The sequence below is a fragment of the Sphaeramia orbicularis genome, chromosome 19, assembly GCF_902148855.1.
Source record: "Sphaeramia orbicularis chromosome 19, fSphaOr1.1, whole genome shotgun sequence".
In the NCBI taxonomy this organism is placed as follows: Eukaryota; Metazoa; Chordata; class Actinopteri; order Kurtiformes; family Apogonidae; genus Sphaeramia; species Sphaeramia orbicularis.
In genome coordinates, this window is record NC_043975.1 from 26,699,211 (window position 1) to 26,719,134 (window position 19,924).

Below are 19,924 nucleotides of genomic sequence, written 5' to 3' on the forward strand. Positions count from 1 at the left end.
AAATGCCAATGGAACAAGTGAAAATTATTTTGGTAAGATTTCTTGAAATAAGATTTTCAAGATCTATTGTCTAAAAATAAGTTCTTATACCTCACTGAAAAGTTACTCTTTAGGTGATTATGTCTTATTTAAGTGTGATGAGATATTTTGACTAGAAATGAGAAAAATACACTTGATAAGATTTGGATTTTTTCCAGTGAAATCAGTACTTAAAGTGGTTTCACCTATAAGACATAGGCCTGCAACCCCTCTCAGATACACTTTTTTAATAATTCTATTGTAATTTTCATTTTAATCAAGTCTACAATTTTTAATTGAAGAAAATTAATTCTCATATTTCTATTTGATTTTCAATATGAATGTGGGGGAAAAAAAATGCTAAAAAACAGCCTTAAGTAAAAAGAGTTTTCAGGTATTACTCTGGTATGTGGAAGTGTGAGAGACACTTCTGTAGAGCTTCAATCACTCACTCAGTTCAGTAGATTGCTCCATTCTGCTTCCCTATTGTGGTGGTAATGGAAAACATATCACAGGGTTTAATCAAAAGAGGCTGAACTGGTGAAGAGAGAGAGAGAGAGAGACAAAGACAGAGAGAGTCAAGATGAAATAATTGAGAGAGAATTTGTGAGGAAGAGTGACAATGAGGGGAGTTACTGAGATTTAAAGAGGAAAAAAACCTGAAAATAAGAAAGGAAGAGAGGATAAGGGAAAGAACTAAAGAAAGAAGCTAATTGCCAATAAGGGAGGGAGGGTAGAGTTAGCCTCATGAAGAGGTATAAAGAGTGTCATGGGGATGCAAAGGCCCTCTCATTATTTTCCAGTCCACCAGGCAGCTGTTTTCTGTTTTAGCTACAGGGTTCAGTTCAGCACTATTCATATTCAAATTAATGATTCAACAACTTGCATCATCTTATGTGTAAATAACCACTCATCACTGTACACTCTTTCATGATGGATGTAGCTTAAATGAGTTTAAACCAACGCACCATAGTTAGTTTATGACTAGTATTGACTTGAAAAACACAAAACATGAATAAATCATTTTGGTGGAGCAAATACTTGCAAAGGGGAAAATACTTTTTTGAATTAAACATTAGAAATTAAAAATTCATTGTAAGTTACTTTAAGGCTAAGTAAACTTAAAATTAAGAAGGAAAAATCCGGCACAACAAATGCTGTGTTAGATTATGTTGAATCACAGCAAATAAACTGTCCATAATAAATTTCATGTAATGGCCATACTTTTTTTTTTTAATAGATTACATGTTGCAGGACATTCACTGAAAACTGCTTCGATTACTGTGAAGTGAAGTCAGCAAAATTATAATATACATGGTGTTCTACTGGAAAAAACCCAACTTTCTTTTGAGGATTTGCCATCCTTAGGGAGAGCGGAAGAAGATGAATTGAGCGCCAAGACTTTAATGTACCCCCTTACTGATAAAACAAAACTATTTGAACCTCAAGATACAGAATTAAAGAGACAATGATGGCAGAGCAATGTGGGTAAAAAGTGATGAATGCACAATGCTGCAAAGATGGGGTGGCATAATGGTTCTGAATCTGGGACAACAGCACATGATAAGCATGTTTGTTGTGAAGGAAGGATTTTTCTGGCTACTTCCTAATGTACTTACACCACATACAAACACAGATACCAGACCTGAAAGGGGGAAATGGGAGAATGTGAAAATGAGCAGAGGAAATGAGGGATAAAAGAATGGCAGGAGGATTGACTGTTATTTGGAAGCAGGAAATTATGCTGCAATAAAACAGAGGATATAGGAAAGATGAGAGAGGAAGGGAAAATAAGCTTTAGGAGAAAAAAGAGGTGTCAAAAAAGTGAGGATTGGTTGGAGGTGAAAGTGTTAGTACAACAAAGATAAAAGTGTCAAAGAAAGGGCACAGTAAGACAGTATTTAGATAGATACTAATCTGCACAGGAGCTGAACAGAGTCAAGATAAGTAGAAAGTGAGACTGGGCCAACAGAACATTTGGGGAGTTAGAGAATCAGAGAACGAGAGAAACACAGAAAAGAGAGTGTGGCTGCAGGGTAAGAAAAAAAAGAATCTCATTGAGAGAGAAAGAGGATAAAAGAGCTCATGCAGAGTGGAAAGCATGATTAAAAAGACTGTTCCTGGATCTATACAAGCATTAATAAAACAGCTAATGCATCTCTTAGAGACTCTGCTTCTCCCTTCTGTCTTGCTCTCCTTGTAGTCACACAGCAGATATACCAGTGACATGGATACTATCTGCCCTTAGTACAGACACAGCTTTTCATTTCAGAAATCACTCCCATAATTTCTGCAGAGGGAGGTGGCCTGTCTCTGTCCCTCATGCATTATAAATACTCCATTACAACTTGTTGACTTGCACTCTGGTTCCCAGTAGCACGTTGACGGACCACTCTGTCGACAAAACTAATCAACAGCATCATCATTAGGCGTACCAATGGAAAGTCAGCCCGCACTGATTGGGTTATTTCACCACATCATGTGGCCCCAGGCCTCCGTCTGAACCCTGTCTGGTGGTTCAGGACCTATCGTAAACTAAACTCAACTGGGTTAGGCTAATAGCTAATCTAATGGTGTTGAAGTCGCACACAGATACCCTAGGGGTGGCTATGTCTCATTCCCGTTGTCTCCAGATCACATAACAATTAGTCTTCCAGCCCGAGCTGCAGCTAGAGTGTACCAGGAAGTGGTGGGGCCAAGCAGGCCGTTGATTGGAGGCCTCTGGAGATGAGACGAATGCCAGCTGGCAGCGAACGCAGGCCAGACAGCCAGGCTTAGTCGCACAGATCTGAGGGACAATACAGCTCTGGCACATACAGTCTGCTCTCTCATTGGGATGTGTATCTGTGTATGTGTGGGTACATGCTATTTTTGACTTGATAGTAGCTTACTTTAAGCAGATCCTTTGGAAAATCTTGGCTGTCATTCAGTCCTTCCAGGTTACCAATGAACTGAGGGCAGGACATCCTCTTACCGATGTTCTATAAAAACAAAGAGAGACTCATATTCTTTATCTGACTATAAACTGCCTCAAAATCAGTGTCCTGTCTATGAAGAACTACAAGAAATGCATGAACTACAGTGCCGTTAAGCTCAATAATGTCCTCTTAATATTTATAATACCCTAGCACTCTGTTATTAAGTAAATGCAAGGGTTCTAATTCATAGTTGTATTTTCAGAAGGGTGCAGATAAAACATTTAATATTCACTTCACAAAAAGACTAAGGATAATGTTCACTTCTGTGAAATGCTGATAACACATGACCACTGACCATCGATTAATATTAATAATTTACCCAACAAATTTGTAAACTATTTGAAAGTTCTACTTTTCGGCCTTAACTTGTGTTTTTGAGGTAGCAGTATCAGTCGATCTTTTCTTTGATTATGACCACGGCATAAAGGATGATGAGTCATAACAAAGATCCAACTTGTAACTGTTACACTTGTCCAAATCTTTTGATTTATTACTTCTTTAAAGCACAGAACCCATATCTTGTCACCCTCTGAAGCCACCTTAATAAATCATTCATCCACAGAGCTCTACTATCAGTGAGAACAGTGCCAATGGCCCAGATTTTCAAAGAAGGGCTCAGACTATAGAACTAACAGATTAATGATAGTGAAAGAGGCTCAAAAGACAGACCTGTAGACCCAGATCAGCTGTGATCAGGCTTAGTCTTATATTCGCAGAACTCCTGGGTTAATCAAAAGGTTAATGCACCTCTTAAAACTTTACTTCTGTTTATCCTTTACCAAACTGAGAAAACTGTCTGAAACACATGAAGTAACCGGCTTCCAACATTTGATTTGCTTCTTATAACAATTGCACATATAGTCAGATAAATCAAAAGCCTAGTGGCTACTCACCTGACCATGCAGATCAGTGTTCAGCAGCATTAGGGCACAGGTGAGCGTGTGAACTGCATCTGATGGACAATAAAAACTCATCATTAGATTACCCAATAAAAGTCTAAAACCAAGGTTAAATTAAGTGTGACTTCATGAGCAATACCAGAAAGTTCAGCCACTAAAAAAAACCTAACAATAGCAGTAATCATAGTGTTTTAAATATCTGATTCTCTGATTCAGTATTGATGGGATTTGACACATCAGAGTAATATTTAATTTTCACTATTTTATCAGCAATTGCTCCACAATGATATTCATTTTTGCTGCTTTGGTGTGTTCAAAGACATGCAGAACAAAACAGATTGATGTCAGTTTTTGTCTGTTTTCTGTGGTGAGAATTCTTTTCGACAGCACTCACCCTCTGATGGTATGACTTTTGGGTTGCAGTCAAAATAACGCCTAGAAAAGTGTGACAGCACCCTCTCCCTCTCCTGAGTCTCTCCCATCAGGGCAAACTGCCTGAGGAAAGTCCTGCAGCCACAAGCACACACATTATAAAAAAAATGAACAAGTCATTTTCACTTGACGTTCACATACATTTTACACATTTAGATAAACAATATGAGCATGTAATGCAAGGAAAAAATAGACAGTGGACCTGCATGCATCTTGTTCTTGTAAATAATTAACTGTCATTTAACCATAGATGCAACTCCAACATGGCCTACTAGAGGGCAGTGTTAGCATCTGCTACATGCTACAGATATCAAGAGTACAGATTTCACTGAAGTGTCAGAAATAAACAAATGTAAAAAAAAAAAAATTAAAAAAATTAAAATAAAAGGAAAAACACCACCACACATAAGGAGGAAGGACTCATCCTAATGCACTCATAAAAGGGAGTAAACACCAAACATCTCACAATAACACACTGGTTATGTACTGAAAAAGGCTTTTATGTGGATTCTAAATATATGTAATTAACATTTTTATTGTGATAGGCTGACATTTGCGCTTACTCACCGTAATGCCTGGTCTAGACCGAGCCCTGTGAAGCTGAAGAAACTAAGATACTCCTCTGCTACCATACGGCTGAAGTCATTACTGTGAAGATAGATAGATAGATAGATAGATAGATAGATAGATAGATAGATAGATAGACAGACAGACAGACAGACAGACAGACAGATAGATAGATAGATTCAGTTGAGTGAATAGCTTCAGTTTTGACTGTCATTCAGTGCGCACTAGTACAGTCAGCATGAGATGCAGATCTGAGCCCAAAATGAAGATTCCCAGGGTGCATCTGTCAGTTAGTGAGGAAACCCTTTAATCCCAAATTCTTTCTCATCAGCACGAGCTAGCAGCTGACAGACTGATGGGCTGATCAAGCAGCAACACAGTCGAAGAATGCAGATACACTAAACACTATGTAGGCAGAATGTAAAGAGAAATGCTGGAAGCATACATGAAACTGTGTGCGCACTGGTCCTGCTAATACTAGGCTAACATTCATTAAATATACATATGTTGCAGCAGAAAAGAAATTAGGTAGTCAGTGTGAGTTGTTTTTTTTTTTTTTGCATTAACATGTAAAAATAGACTGTAGTTTGACTATATGTAAAATATTAGTAGTATTGCTACTAAGAAAAGCAGCAGTGCTAATAATTTCCCAATTAATACTGGCAACCCTGATGACTGCATGAAGCAGAAACATTGTTGTTTAAGCAGTAACTATTCCTGTCGAATTATCATCAGCACCCAGTAGTTATGGATTATATGCCTCCTTTTGAGGTGTTAAAAAAAGATTTGAGAAAGCTTCGATTAACTCACTTCTTGCTGAGGTGGCGTGCCACGTCGGACTTCCTGAATCCATCCAAGTTATACAGACGTTTAGCCAGGCGTTTAGCAGCTGCCATGTCTGCACGGTGGCTGCCATTGGTGAGGGTGTCACTGCTGCCCAGACCGAGCCTGTCACTGAGGTCCTGGTCCAGCTCCGAATCTGTCGCCAGACGGGCCTTCTCCCTGCTTTGAGTGGGTCAGAGGTTGAAGAGAGGGCAGAAAAGAAAGAGTGAGGGATTAAAATTGGAGTTTGCTAAATAATTGAGCAGAAAATGTTAAAAGGGGAGCAAAGAAGGATGACATAATAATAAAATGAATAACTTCACTACATTAATAATTTAATAAGACTATTTATGCAGCACTTATCTTGGAGAGCATTTTCTGCAGTGCATGATGTTATGTGAATACTAAAATATATAGGTAGAAAAAGTAAAGCAAGTTCAATACAGAAAAATATCTTTAAAGACAGAGGGATTAGTAGTGAATTAAATTTAGGAAAAAACAGTCTACATTATGAATGGTAAGTAGAGAGAAGATGAGGACAAAAGAGGAAGAGATCATAATATTAACAGAGGGTAAAAATAGACATATGGATGGAGACTTATCATGTAGTGAGAGATTAAGATAACCGCATATACACATTTAATGAAAGAGTGTCATAGTAAACAAAGCCCAAAGGTGTTATTTACATTAATATTTGTTTCAGAACTTACATAATCATTAATACAGTATATTTCAGCACAATATATGGTATGAATATACACATCACACACATTAAAAGTCTTCCTTTTTGGCTGCTTTGTCCTTGTTATCCCTTTCTAATTAAGCTCCTTCAAAGCATTAGGAAGTCCAGAAGTGCAAAAACTTATTACATCTGAATTATTCTGTGATAATAATTGAAGCATGTTATGTCACACTGAGCTGAAGAACTACTTTTCTGGCTTCTGCTGGAATACAGATAAAAGCAACAAGGTCTCTTGAGTTCATTCACTTAGAAATAGACAGAGATGGGAAGTTTCAAAGCACAAATATTTAATCACTCTACCAAAGTAGACCTTTCAGGTATCTATCTGTATTTTACTTTTGATTTATGTTTCATTTTAATTCACATGTACTACTACACTACTATACTAATCCTCACATTTCAAAACAGAAATGAGACAAAAACAACATAAAAGACACAGAGTCAAAGATGAAAAAAGACATAAAGCATGTAATGAGACAAAAATGAAAGTAAATCTGAAATTTCTGATTTTGTGAATTAGTACACATTTTGTAATGCGAAAATAATAGAAATGGGTGCAATCTGAGTTCTTGTTAAACAAAAAAAAAACAATGTAAAAGAGATAATGAACAACATATAAGATGCAACAGGATGAACATAATGTAAAGGACAATAAGACAGAAAACACTAAACAATAGGAAACAAGATAGAAATGACGTAAAAGTAGAAAAAAAGAGAAACCAACATGCAAAAGACTGGTGTCATAATATTTTAACTTCTGTCCATCAAACTGCTACTTTTTATTTTCATACTAAATCAGTAAATTAGAGTGCCTGATCTTTTGCTATTTGAGTAAAAAAGTTGAATTAGTACTTCTACTTTTACCAAAGCCCAACGTGTCTATACTTAAACTGGAGTAAAGAATGTGTCTAGTTTGCCCCCCCTCAGCCCCCCCACCTCTGAAAGTACACATGTTTTGTAAGTAAATGCTGAAAGCTGTCTGAAAGCTGCTGCTGTTTGTTCAGAGCTGTGTGACCATTCTAGCGAGAAGGCCAAAGAACAACAATGACAGTCCGACAGATGAGACTTGCATTCAAAAAAAGCGAGAAATGGTGTCACTTCCTGAACAAGTGGAGCTCACATTTGGATTTCACAGCATGAGGAACAAGCCGAGAAAACCCACAGTCCAAAGGCCGGTATTCACACGCTCACACATCCTTATATATCAGTCAGGAAATTGACACCAAAGCTAACACAGTGATTAATAACAAAAGCTGTCAAACAGAAGTATTAATGGTTCAATGGTTAACTCCGAGTGTTCATGTGAAAGTTTGAGATGAGTGCAAACACAATCATAGTCCTCTAGGTCAGCAGTGTTACTATGGCAATCAGAGTTTTTCCTGGTCTCTGCATTTATATGAAAAAAACACCAGCCCATTCATTCAAAATAATGGGAAATTTGCACATTTTGCAAATGAGTCACACCTAAAAAGACGTTTTGAATTTTCTGCCTCACCACATTTACTATTCAAATGTTCTGAGACACATGACGGGCAGGAAACCGGTTCCTGGGCAGTGACGTACCTGTGACACGACCGTCTCATCGACAGATACCGTTCCTCCCCGACAACAGCAGAACTGTGACAGCAGAAGACAGAGGTTGTCCTTGTGACTGTCCCCTGCCCACCGCCACCGCTGCCGCCGTGCCTCAAACCGCCGACCCTGCTGACCCCTCCTCTCCTCCTGGACCTGTACCCTGACCGCATCACCGTCCGCCAGTTTCCACTTTCCACTTTCCTGAAGTCTCCCTTACTGAGGCCCACAGGCTACAGCGTTCCTCCGTGTGGTTTTGGGTCCGTCTGAAGCTTCATGGGTCCCCTTTTTTTCTTCACTTTCTCACTCTCCCTCAGTGTTTGCTGTCATTTGATCTTCACAGCAAGTCTCCTTCCCCCAAAGTAAAGGAGCAGTTTGTCCTAGAATGCAGCTCGTTCTCTATCCTTTTTCCCTCTGAGTCTGTTTGCTGTTGTTTCTTTTCCTCATTTTACTCCTCCCTCTCTGTCCCTCTCACTCTCTCCCTCTTTTTCCCTTTCTATTCCACTGTGCAAACTCTCACTGTCCTCTACTGACCTTGGATCCAAAGCATGGCATGAAACTTGGCTTGTCTGGCTAACCCCCCCCCCACTTCTCCCTTCCTTTTCCTCCATTCATTCCTCTTTCCATGCATCTCCAATTACACACACTCCATCCTTTTGGGTGTTGTATACATTCTGGCCTACCTTGTTTTTGGTATGAGCTTATTGCTCACAGACAAAACAAAGACTCAAGGTGTCAGGTTTATACTCACGGCAAAATCCACTGGGTGTGTGCATTTAAACTGTTTCTATCATTACCAGAGCTGCTTCTGGGAATGAATAGGTGGCCTTTTGTAAACGCTGAAGCCATTGTTACATCTGTTTACAGCATACGCTTCATCAGGGCCTGCAGCTTTGTGTCATAATCATAAGATTAGGCCGAGAGTGCAGTTTAGACTCCGCCACCTGTTAGCATTGTGTCATCAAGAGCTAGCACAATGCTGAAGGGTCCTGAGAGAATTCCTAGTGTCAGCCTCTGCTTAAATGGTATCCCTACATAACTGAACCCCCTCTCAGTCCACTGGGCGGCTCTGCACAATGAGCCACTGTCTAATGGTACAGACTATCTGAAAAGGGAGATGGGAGGGAATGAGGAGGGGTAGGGGAGTGAAATTCCAACTTTTATCAAAGTATGGACAAGTCTTCAGAAATATTTGTCTCATACTCGCTTCTGGATTCCTTTGCCCCAGGCCTGCCAGAGCTGGGCAGGTCATAAAGGTGAGATAAGACCAGTGCTATGCAAACATTTAACTTTATTAGTTCAGTCCCCAGCCATTAGTTTCTCATATAGAGAGATTTATCAGGCTGCACAGAATATAATGTGTATACTTCAATATAAAAATAGGGCAAAATGAAAGCGCTCTTTTTAACTTTCAGGGGCATTAAGTACATTAGGTACACTTTAGAGGGAAATTACACCGACTTACATTCATTTCCTGAAGAGTTACTCTAACCTTTGCAAACAGATTTATGGCCTCATGTGTTATGTAATAATCAGTTACATACTCACACCAGAGCTGGAAGAAGTATTTGGACCTTTTACTTAAGTAAAAGCATTGACAAAGTGGCGTAAAAATACTCAATTACAGGTAAAAGTCCTGCATAAAAAAATCTTACTCAAGTTAAACTACATTTGTATTAGCAGTGGTGTGTTATGTTACTGTTGATTCTGATAGAAATGGAGCTAGTTTGATCTATTTTATATCAAATATTTTATCCAGTTTAATAGAGGAGAGAGAAAAAAACAAATTCTGATACAGAATCTGTTTTCAGTTTTGGGCTTTTTTTTCTTTGCTTTGAAATCTGTTGACATACTGGATGATGTGAACATTTACTGAAGTGAGATCAAAGGTAATTCAAAATGAAATCAGAGGTCTAGAGGTAAACACTGCTCTGAGGAGCTGTTAACTACACCTGCAATATGTGCACACCATTCTTTGTAAGATGTGACAGACCAACCCCCCCCCCCCCCCCCCCCCACACACACACACACACACACACACACACACTGTTTTAAAGCCTAATTCTATGATTTGTGTAAAATCTTCATCATAAAAGCAAGGTTAAAGGAGAAGAGCTCAAAAGTAGCATAAAAATGGTAACATCCATGTACAATCACCTAATATTATACTAAAATGGCCTAGTTATAACTTCCTTTCCTCCACCAACACATAAAGGGTTACCAACCTCTTATTCTTTATCGACACACAACCTGTGTGCTTGTCTTTTCCTGCCACCTAGTGGTCAAAGTAACAAGGTGACCCAGTGCAGTTGCTACCTCTGCAGTGCTGTCACACTAAGTTAGGGTGACATTCACAGAGCCAGGGTACCTCAGCGACACATGTAAGCACCATAGCTGCTACTTTCACTAAGAAATATTGAGAAACACATGTATTCCACCATACATAGGTTCTATCACACACACCATAGGGTATATATTAAAACATATTAGAAAGGAAAGATGTTAAGGTTTGTTATTGCGTTACACAATGTGATTCCACCATATGAGAAAAATCATTCTTAATATGAAACAAAGTCTGTTCAACTGCAGGTGGAAATCTGTAGAGACTTAGAGGGGAGTCTTTGGGATTCTGACAGTCAAGGTGAATCCCACTCGGCTGCAGCATCCATCTGCCTCTGTCTCACACACACACACACACACCCTCACACACACACGAACGCACACACACGCACGCATGCATGCACACACATACACACACACACACACACACACACACACACGCCATAATGTATGCAAGTCACATACACAGCCATTTAAGAAACTCCAACAAATCCATGTGGGCGCACACACTCACACACATACAGACATGGAAATCTGCACAGATGGACCCATACACTACAGATGCATACACACTCACACACACACCCACAACACAGACACACATCTCCGTCCTGCCTGGCAAACAGCAGAGGGGCCACAGGCAGCCTTGTAGCCGACCTTCACTGTAAGCTACTTTGCTCCAGAATAGCACTGCAGCAGTTCTCTGTACAAGGAGAATGACACAGACAGAGACACCCATTTCTCTGGAGACTGACAACAGTCCATTAGCGAGGTACTGACCTCAGAAAAAGACAATCAAACTCATATTAAAACTTCACCAACATCAGCAATCTGGTGCTTTTAAACTTGAGCTTCTTCTGATGTGACTTTTTAAGACGATGTAAAAAGTACGATAAAAATGACTGAATAATTGAAGCTTCATATTAGTTTTACATCAGAGATACTACATACTGATAGTGACAGTGATGACCATTCTGATCATTCAAACCCAATGGAGGTGAAAATTAGTGGTGGTAAGGTTGTGTTTTTTTGGTTTCTGGTCTTTTGTTGCTGACTAGTTAGGTGTAGCATCTTTCAATATGCATGAAAACTCACGTTGGTAAAGAGAAAGAGGGGTTGCTGTACCAGCCGCTCCCGAGCTGCACTGTGTCCCGTCCTCTGGGTGGCGTGTCGTCTGAACCGCTGCTCAACCTCTCGCTGGACGGGGCTCGAGTGGCGTCCGAGTCTCCAGTTACAGTGAAGATGGAATCAGAGAGACTGGGCCTCTCATCGTGTGCCAATGGGGCGAAGCTGAGCTGGACGATCTGCCTGGCACTCTGGCAGACGGGGCCATGGATGGCGGGGGTTAGTGTAGGGAGGTCAAAGGTCAAGACAGTCTGAGTGGTTGAGGTCAGCAGCTCCTCACTGTCCAGGCTATTGTATGATGTCCCTTTGGCTCTGTGAGACTCCATGATGCTTTCAAAGTGACGGCTGAAGGTGTCCTCAGCAGCAAAGCGTGGACCAGACACCAAGATGGGGGACTTCAGGGCCGGGTGGTGGTTGTCAAAAAATGTTTCCATTGGCCTGAGAGACAGAGAAGGAGATTTTAGTAACATCACAACTACATTGGTATGGTAAGAAAAACATGACTGCTGAGAAAATCTTGAAAAAGGAGCTCCAGGTTAATTTTATTCAGGGAAAAACTACAATTATCCTTGTCACAGTGATCAAGTACCAGATGTATTTATTATTTACTTCTACTTAAGTATGTTTTTTATCAGTAAGTTTCAATGAATGTTAGAATGGTGTTTAAGTTCTCATCTCTGAAATACATGACAGGACATGATGTGATATCCTACAACAAATCACATGCTCCAACTGACTAAAACACTTAAGATGAACTACCATTAAAGTCAACTGGAGTAATAAAAAACAGAAACCCAAGACCTTAATGAATCTGAATCTAAATCCCAGTAAGACAAGCCTAAAGTTGATAGAGACAAAACAACAACAACAACAACAACTTTGGCCACATTGAAGGGACCAGTTCAACTGTTCATTAAGCAGTGTAAACATTGCCCAAAAATACAAAGATATGGATCAGTTAAGCACACAGGATCTGCAGGTCTCTGAAACACAACAGCAATGAAATGTAGTAACAGCTGATAATGTGAATTGTGAATGTTAGTTGTTTTCACCTGATATGACTCAGGCAGAAAGGTAAGATAAGGTATTAAAGTTTTAATCATATTACAACGTTACAACTTTAGTAATGAACATATGTCATAACAGACGACATGATGAACTGTTACGTTAAATAAAAGGACATATTGCTCTGAATGTGAACATTGTTGGAAACATGTGATATAATTATACAAAGGTTAACAAAACATATTGCGAAGACCAAGTGGTTTTAATGTTTTAATGCAGAAATGCTGTATATAATTCATGCTATCACAAATGATGGCACTTAACATTCCAATACAAGCTGTAATTACAAAAAGCAACTTCTGCTCAAAGTAAAGTTTAAGTGAGGTACTTTTTAGTTTTACTGTAGTCAGTAGACTTGTTCATAAGTAAAGTTTCACCACAGTACTTTCACTTGAGTAAATAATAATAAAGTACTCTCATCATGTTATATTGAGACTGTGTATACCAGACTGTTTCTTAAGTTGGAGAGCAGTATCACACTAATGTACAAACCTGTTTCATCTCCTGCTTAAAATAGGCCATGAGTGACTCCAGGTTCCAAATTAAATTTGGGTCAGAGGGAAATCCGGCCTTGCTACGATGTTTCTGTTTGTGTATTTGAGTGGAGTTTGTGTGATTAAATGTGATTCTGTTATGATCACCTCTTTAGAAGATGTCCAAACACCTCCGGCTCCTCCTGGGCTGCGTACTCCCTCTTCCTGTTGTCTCCTTGCATCCTCACACTGGCCCAACTCACCATTTCTTCTTCCTCTTCCTCATCATCGTCATCATCATCTTCCTCTTCCTCTTCGTCATCTTGTCTTGTGCCTGCTCTCTCATCTTCCCCATCTGTTCTCGCATAAGCCAAACCTCCCAATGGGCTGCTACCTGTACCTGAGGTGCCCTGCACACTACGGTTACTCCCAAACGCAGAGTCAGCATCGTCCTGCTCGGCCAGCAGCACCTCGTCTATGTCCGTCTCTCGGTAGCAGCGCAGAGGGACAGCGTCCAGGTCAGTCTCAGAATACTTCAGTGTCCGGCGAATAATACCGGTTTTGGGTGATGTCCCAATAATGGCTGGGGGAGGAGTCACCAGCTCCACCTCCACATGCTGCACCTCATGGTTGGCAGAGAGCAGAGGTAGGGAGGAAGGGGGGGTCGGGGTGGGAGACTCACTGGAGTTACCACTGGGAGGAGCTGTGGAGGTTTCCAGAGAATCTGCAAATGGACAGCATAAAACATCAGCCTCCATGTTTTGAATAAATGTGACAACTTATACCAAAGGTTATAAAAGGTTATACAACCTGTTGTAACTACACAAAAGACACACATATTTACTGTCTTTAATCGTTTAGTATTCATGTAAAAGCAAAGAAGATTTTGTTATATCTATATTTCCTTCTATTACATAGTGTTACCATATGGCAGCAATTATTTTATCCAAAAAATACTAATAGTCAGTATTGTAGAATCTATGGTCTCCCATTTATTTGTGAAAAGGAGGTCTGATAGAATGAAAACACAACACATGATGAGATAATGCTGACTGCACTTTCCATTGAAAACTGAGAAGGTTATGATCTGAGGCCTCCAAATGTTCACTAGTTGATCAATACTTCTTAAAAAAAAGGATTTTGTATGGTTATACATTTTGTAACTGTACCATATAATCTGGATTATACATTACACCAATAGATATTAGAGATTTAACAACAGGAACTGTGATATCCCACCCAAATTATAGCTTACATTTTTAGCGAAAAAGCCTATAGAGCTTTGAGAACAATATTTTCTTCCTACAAGATAATTGCAGATGCTTTCATGTGGCAAATGCACTCTGATGATAAATAGCCCAGATTCAAAATAGTAAAATAATTGGAAGTGTAGGCAGAATTTGTGCTATTTTTGCACACGCTGCATATGATGCTTAGAAGCACACATCAGAGTCAGAGGCTGAGGATGAGCTAATAAACAGTGAGAAGAACAATGTTGATTTAAACATGTATGTATCAATAGCCTTACAATATTATTATTAGCATTAGCAATACAATTCTATTCATCTAACTGTGTGACCACTGGGTATGTATTTCACCAGGTATGACTTGGGTTTTCTTGTTTACCATAAAACAATGTTTTAAAAGAAAAAAACAGCAAATACATTTTATGATACTGTCCAAAATTGGGTGATGTTATCATGCGGCAGAAAGAAAAGACCAACTAACTATTCATTTTTTCATCATATTTCAAGTATTTTGATTTTTAAACAATTTTAATAAAAAAAAAAACAAAACAAAACATAAAAAATATTCTTATTTAGTTTGAGTCATAATTTATGCAATAGATGGATGCTTTACCAGTGACACTGATGAAAACACTCAATTAAATCCCAGTGAAATGTTTTCTAGCGATAAATAAGAAGAAAAATAACTCTCAAATAACATGAAAGCTGTTCTCCAGTAACTAGATGAAATTGCGTTGAACATGCTCTCACTTTTCTCCCCCCGGCTAGCAGATTCCTCAGCAGGGGTGCCAAATAAAAACTCCCATTTTGCACGAGCGATCCTCTGACAGTGGAGTGAGGGTACGGGGGCTGTACAGCCACTGTCCGTCTGAAAGACATACACAGAAACAAATGTAAATCAAGATTTGCATTGCAGTATGAGCCCATTTATTTACGAAGAACAAATGTCATGGTTTGTTTGATAATGTCGTAACATTTTACCCAGTGCTCACCTGTATTCCTGAGGTTGCGGCCCCGGTCTCATTACTCTGGTGACTGGACTGACTGGACTCTGGGGACACACAGTCCCTATCACCCAAACTGCCTGTTACCCCACTAGAGCTCCGTGAGGATGAACCCCCCATTGCTCCATTTTGCTCCAACCCTGGAGGCTCTTCTACTCTCTGCTGACGTGGCTGCTGGCCTGCGCTGTATCCATCCATCTCATTCCCTTCTCCCTCATCATCACAGCCTTCATCCTCCTCTGGGGAGTCCAGGGCCACTGGTCCCAAGAGAAGGATTTCTCTTCTCCTCTGCTCAGCTCGTTTCTGCCGAGCTGTTGGGCTGAGTGGCCTCCGCTGGCGAGGATGAGCAGGCGTGGGGTCACCATTTGACACAACTGTGGGTTCAGGGTTTGGCCTCGGGCTGCTCATACTGTGATTTCCCCACTGTTGTCTGGACGTCCAACTGACTGGTGTCTCTTCAACGCTCTGATTAATAAACAGCCTACGGGCGAGCTCTGTGCAGTCGCCTCTCTCAAAGCAGCTCAGATCTCCTCTCAGGTCCAGGCTGGGGGACCAGGAGTCTCCTGTGTATTGCGGGGGTTGACGGCGATGCAGGGTAGGGGTATCCGGCGCTCGGAGGTCGGCTTGGAACAGCCTCGGGTCCTTCACAGGAGAGCTGACCTCTGTAGGAGGATGAGCGGGGCGAAGGAGGCGTGAGGGCAGGGCAGGGGAACACGGAGTACTCGCATTGGATACAACTGAGCTCTGATGCTGGCATTTCTGAAGGCAGTCCTCCTGGTGTGTATCACAACTGGTATGGGAGTTTGTTTCATGTGAATGAGAATTATCAGGCTGGTGTGAGTCTGTATTGTCACTTGCTGGCATGTTTTGGTCATTTAAAGGGATGTTCATTTTGAGTGTTTGCTTAAACTGTTGTGCATTTGAAGCTGGACTGTGACAATCTGCGCTGCTGTTGAGTTCACCTAAAGCATTGTGCAATGAGGACCTCCTTGTCTCTGTGAAAATAGAGGATACTTTGGTGGCCTCCTCTGCTAGCCTGCGGGCAACTTCAGGGCTTTGAGCTGGAGAAGAAGATTTACTGTCACTTAACTGGTTCATGCCCTCAACTACATTATTGCAAAGCTGAAGGATTGCTCCCTGCGGTGAAGAGCCTCTGCTACCGGCTCTGTGAACATGTCTTTTATTAGCTGGACTGCCTGCTACAGCTCTGTCCTCTCCTGAATTGTGTCGAGGGCTCTGAGATTCAATACATGATCCAGACTTTGACTGAGAAGACTGTCTGGATTGGGAGGAGAGGTGATCAGAAGCTGGGCTCCGAGGCAGGCCACAAATAGCCTGGGTTCTATCTGCGACTTGGTCTTTGGGATTTATACAGATGCTCTGGCGCTGAACAGGGGACCCGGCCCAGGACTGACAGCGTGGTTGTTGGCTGTAGCGTAAGGACTGGGTGTTCTCAAGTGCATGGGCTAGTTTTATCCTCAGTAACGGGGAGCCAAACTCTTCCACAGCCCTCTGTGTAGCTGCCCTGCCTATGGGGTCGAGGGGTGGTTGGCGGAGACCGGGAGAAAAGGTCTGCTGGTGACTTCCTGGAGACCGGAAACTCAGCTTTGGACTGGAGCTGCAAGAAGAGTCTGGACTCCCAAACCAAACAGGGTCACTGAGTCTTTTGCGAAAGTGAGATGGAGTGGATCTTTCTTCTTTGGACCCCCTCTCACACACAGAGTTACGAGGACTGTCCAGTGTTTTCACATTGGATTTCTCAATGTAACTGAAGGTAACCACTGATCGCTTCCCATCAGTGACCTCCTCCTTATTAAAACAGTTGGGAGGTGTGTGAGGGGCGGTGACTCTGCCAGAAGAAGGTGTTGTTGGTGGAGAGTGGATGGCATCACAGGGTGAACTCCAGCGCTTGGCAACTTTAGGTGACTGGGAGCTGCTGGCTTGTTGGAGCTGAAAACTCACAGAGTGCCTAGAGGGAGACTGGCTATGTGTGCAGTCCTGAACCAGACGGTGAGCTGTGGAAGCCTTGGTGGTGGTCTGGCAGGTTGTCTGGCTTGCTATATGAGAAAGGAGCTTTGCAGGACTGTCCTGAACTGAATGCCCCTGAGCAATCAAATCCTCACTCTCTCCTTTCCCTCCATTCTGATCTGGGGCAGACCTCACTTCCACATACAGATGAAGGACTTTTCCAGACTGGGACATGACCTCCTCTTAGCACAAAATGAGGACAGAGAAGATGAAAGAGCAACACACACACACACGTACACGCACACACACACACACACACACACACACACAGAAATAGAGCAGAGAGATTTAGAGTAGGCAGCAGTGACCGAAAACAAAAAGAGATCTTCGATGTCCTTTTTTTTCTTTTATGTGATGGTTTGTTTTTTGTTCTTTGTTCTGCTGGTGGTGTGTGTCAGTTTATTTTAAGACCATCTTTCGACTCCCTCCCAGAGCGTCTGTGTGCAGAGCAGAGACACCCAGGCTGAATGGCCAGAGGACAAACTGGCCCATGGGACACCTGCAGCAGCTCACTACTCTTCATACCTGTGAATGAGAGAGAAAAGTTGTTATCTTTTGTATTCTCCTATGAGTCTTAGCACACACAGACATCCCTGAGGTTTACAAAAGGACTGCATTTATACATATACATATATATATATATATATATATATATATATATATATGTATATATATATATATATATATATATATATATATATATATATGTATGTATATATATATATATATATATATATATATATATATATATATATATATATATATATATATATATATATATATATATATATGTATAGCCCCTGTAGCTGTACCCCTGAATAATTCTTCAATTTAAGCGATTAGTCACTACATAATTTAAACCTCAGAGAATAGAGGCGAGACCAATCAGAGAGGGTTTATGTCAAGAATGCAAGCAAGTCAGGGTGTGTATCTTGAGTCATTGATGATCTATGTGGGTATCCTTGGAGACAAGATTGTACGACAAAGGACCAGGGAAACTCGCTGTATGTGGTAGCAACCCACATCATGGTTATAACAGCACTGAAGTAGGCTACATTTGACCGGAGATTCATTCAGTCTTCATTTTACCATATTATTCTTATTACTTGACATGGAAATTGTGATCAAATTAAGGAGGTCCATCAGCAATGATTTCAGAATGAGATTATGAAAGTCATTTTGAATAGTTAGCCATTTTCCACTCTCATTCATGGAAATGTCATTGGATTATAGGTTTTGAGTAGGGGTGTAAGAAAATATCAGTTCTGCAATATATCGCGATATTTAATTTCACAATACTGTATCAATATTAAAAAATACTGTATGGATATTTTAAGGTATTTATTCAAATGCAGATGTTGTGGAGGTTAATTTTTTGTTTTTTATTTTTGTTTATATTTTATTTATTATTATTTCACACTTTTTTATTAAATAATGCTAGTTCCTTTGTTGGGATTGCACAAAAATGTTATGATGTTAGTTATGAACTAATAGAATATGGACATTCGAACAGGATCTTAATCTATAATGTCTGTAAAACATAATTGAAGTTTTAAAACAGGAAAATTTTGTGATATAGCATTAAATCCTGTTCTGAGCAAATAAAAATGTGTTTAGTATTTGTGCATATTTCTGGTGTAATTCAATTCTTCCAGGAAAAAATCTTAAAAAAAAAAAAAGCCTTTTTAAAAGTATCATGATATATACGATACATTGTACTGTGATCATAGTATTGTCATTTGTGTCGTATCACCAGATTCTTGCCAATACCACATCCCTAGTTTTGAGGTTGTTGCATTATGCACTATAGGTCTGGTCTCTGGTATGATGCTTACTGATGTCCAAATTTTAAGGTAAATCAAATCAAACCTTTCTTTCTTTCTTTCTTTCTTTCTTTCTTTCTTTCTTTCTTTCTTTCTTTCTTTCTTTCTTTCTTTCTTTCTTTCTTTCTTTCTTTCTTTCTTTCTTTCTCCTGTTTAAGGAATGTTTAACCTCCACATTCAACAACAACAACAGATGGAGAACAATATGATCCATTAATAATCAAATCTGGGGTTAATTTTGTACTTTTATGCACTTGAGAATTGGTTCCTTATTGATTCTTCTGACATTCTGTGACATAATGTCCTGCAAAACATTTTGATTACACATCAGTACACTGTTAAAACCTATCACCATATTCCATGTGTCACACCTGTCAGGATACATCACACATTTGTCAGGTGTGTAGTTCATCCTGGTCTTACAGGCAGGAAATGATCTCTCACTTTCTCCGTTGCTCTCTGACTCACTGTAAGACTCCATGACAGAGCTTAATTCAGAACTGGAATGACAACAATTTTGAAGCTCATTACTCAGCTTGAAATTGATCTATTAAAGTAATAGAAGTCTGGTTATGAGAGAATGATGAGGCAAAAAGGAGTTGGAGAAATCAGATTAGCAAGGTAAGAACAGATTTCATTTTAGTAGTGGCTGTGACACTGATGCAGCTGGGAGCAAAGATACCAAGGACATCATGAGCAGCCTTAAAAAGATGTGTATCTCTATTCAAATGAGCACTCACTGTCTGTTTCTTCTGCCTCTCTCAACCCATATCTGTCAAACTGCAACAC

The 19,924-nt window shown here is 40.2% G+C and overlaps 1 protein-coding gene across 1 annotated transcript in view; it reads right to left on the reverse strand.

The window, feature by feature from the left end:
• LOC115439399 (uncharacterized) overlaps window positions 1-19,924 on the reverse strand; it is a 62,621-nt gene that overhangs the window by 19,722 nt on the left and 22,975 nt on the right. Inside the window, 9 exon segments of the mRNA XM_030163242.1 lie at window positions 2,910-2,999; window positions 3,890-3,948; window positions 4,290-4,402; window positions 4,895-4,975; window positions 5,705-5,899; window positions 11,466-11,933; window positions 13,202-13,757; window positions 15,031-15,148; window positions 15,273-17,837. Of these exon segments, the coding sequence (XP_030019102.1) occupies window positions 2,910-2,999; window positions 3,890-3,948; window positions 4,290-4,402; window positions 4,895-4,975; window positions 5,705-5,899; window positions 11,466-11,933; window positions 13,202-13,757; window positions 15,031-15,148; window positions 15,273-17,486 (3,894 nt within the window). The 5' untranslated portion in view covers window positions 17,487-17,837.